Source organism: Mirounga leonina, unplaced genomic scaffold, assembly GCF_011800145.1.
Source record: "Mirounga leonina isolate KUSES-001 unplaced genomic scaffold, KU_Mleo_1.0 Mir_170, whole genome shotgun sequence".
In the NCBI taxonomy this organism is placed as follows: domain Eukaryota; kingdom Metazoa; phylum Chordata; class Mammalia; order Carnivora; family Phocidae; genus Mirounga; species Mirounga leonina.
The window spans coordinates 1,670,520-1,671,069 of NW_023270433.1; the positions used below are offsets into that span (position 1 = coordinate 1,670,520).

At 67.8% G+C, this 550-nt stretch overlaps 1 protein-coding gene across 1 annotated transcript in view; it reads left to right on the forward strand.

The window, feature by feature from the left end:
• The first annotated feature begins 367 nt into the window (after positions 1–367).
• Positions 368–550, forward strand: part of UBAC1 (UBA domain containing 1) — a 20,085-nt gene continuing 19,902 nt past the window's right edge. The window contains exon 1 of the mRNA XM_035016561.1: positions 368–532. Within this exon, the coding sequence (XP_034872452.1) occupies positions 368–532 (165 nt within the window). The remainder of the gene's footprint in view (positions 533–550) is intronic.

Below are 550 nucleotides of genomic sequence, written 5' to 3' on the forward strand. Positions count from 1 at the left end.
GCGTCTGCCTTCGGCTCAGGTCATGATCGCAGGGTCCTGGGATCGAGCCCCGCATCGGGCTCCCTGCTCGGCGGGAAGCCTGCTTCTCCCTCTCGTCTGCCTGCTGCTCCCCCTGCTCGCGCGGCCTCTCTCTCTGTCAAATAAATAAAATCCTTTCTTAAAAAGATGCAATCAATATAAAGACAACATTGAGTAATTCTCATCGCTTTGCCCCGCGAAGTCTTGGAGATCTGTCGTGTATTTTACACTCAGAGCCCACCTAAGAACGGACCACCGAACTCAACGGTCCCGCGCGCCGGGGGCCGCGGCGGCAAAGCGCGGGCAGAAGCGGCCCGGATGGAGCCGCAAGGGAACTACAGCTCCCGGCATGCATCGGGCGCCCCCGGACGCCCTTCCGGCGCGGCGGCCGCTGGGGAACCACACCTCCCGGCGTGCTCCGGGCGCGCGCCGCGACGCGCTTCCGTCGCGGCGGAGACAGCGCGCCCCCGGCGGCCCGGCGGCGGGAGCGAGGCGGCCGCTCGGCCCGCGGCGAGTGGCGGGCGGCCCGCCG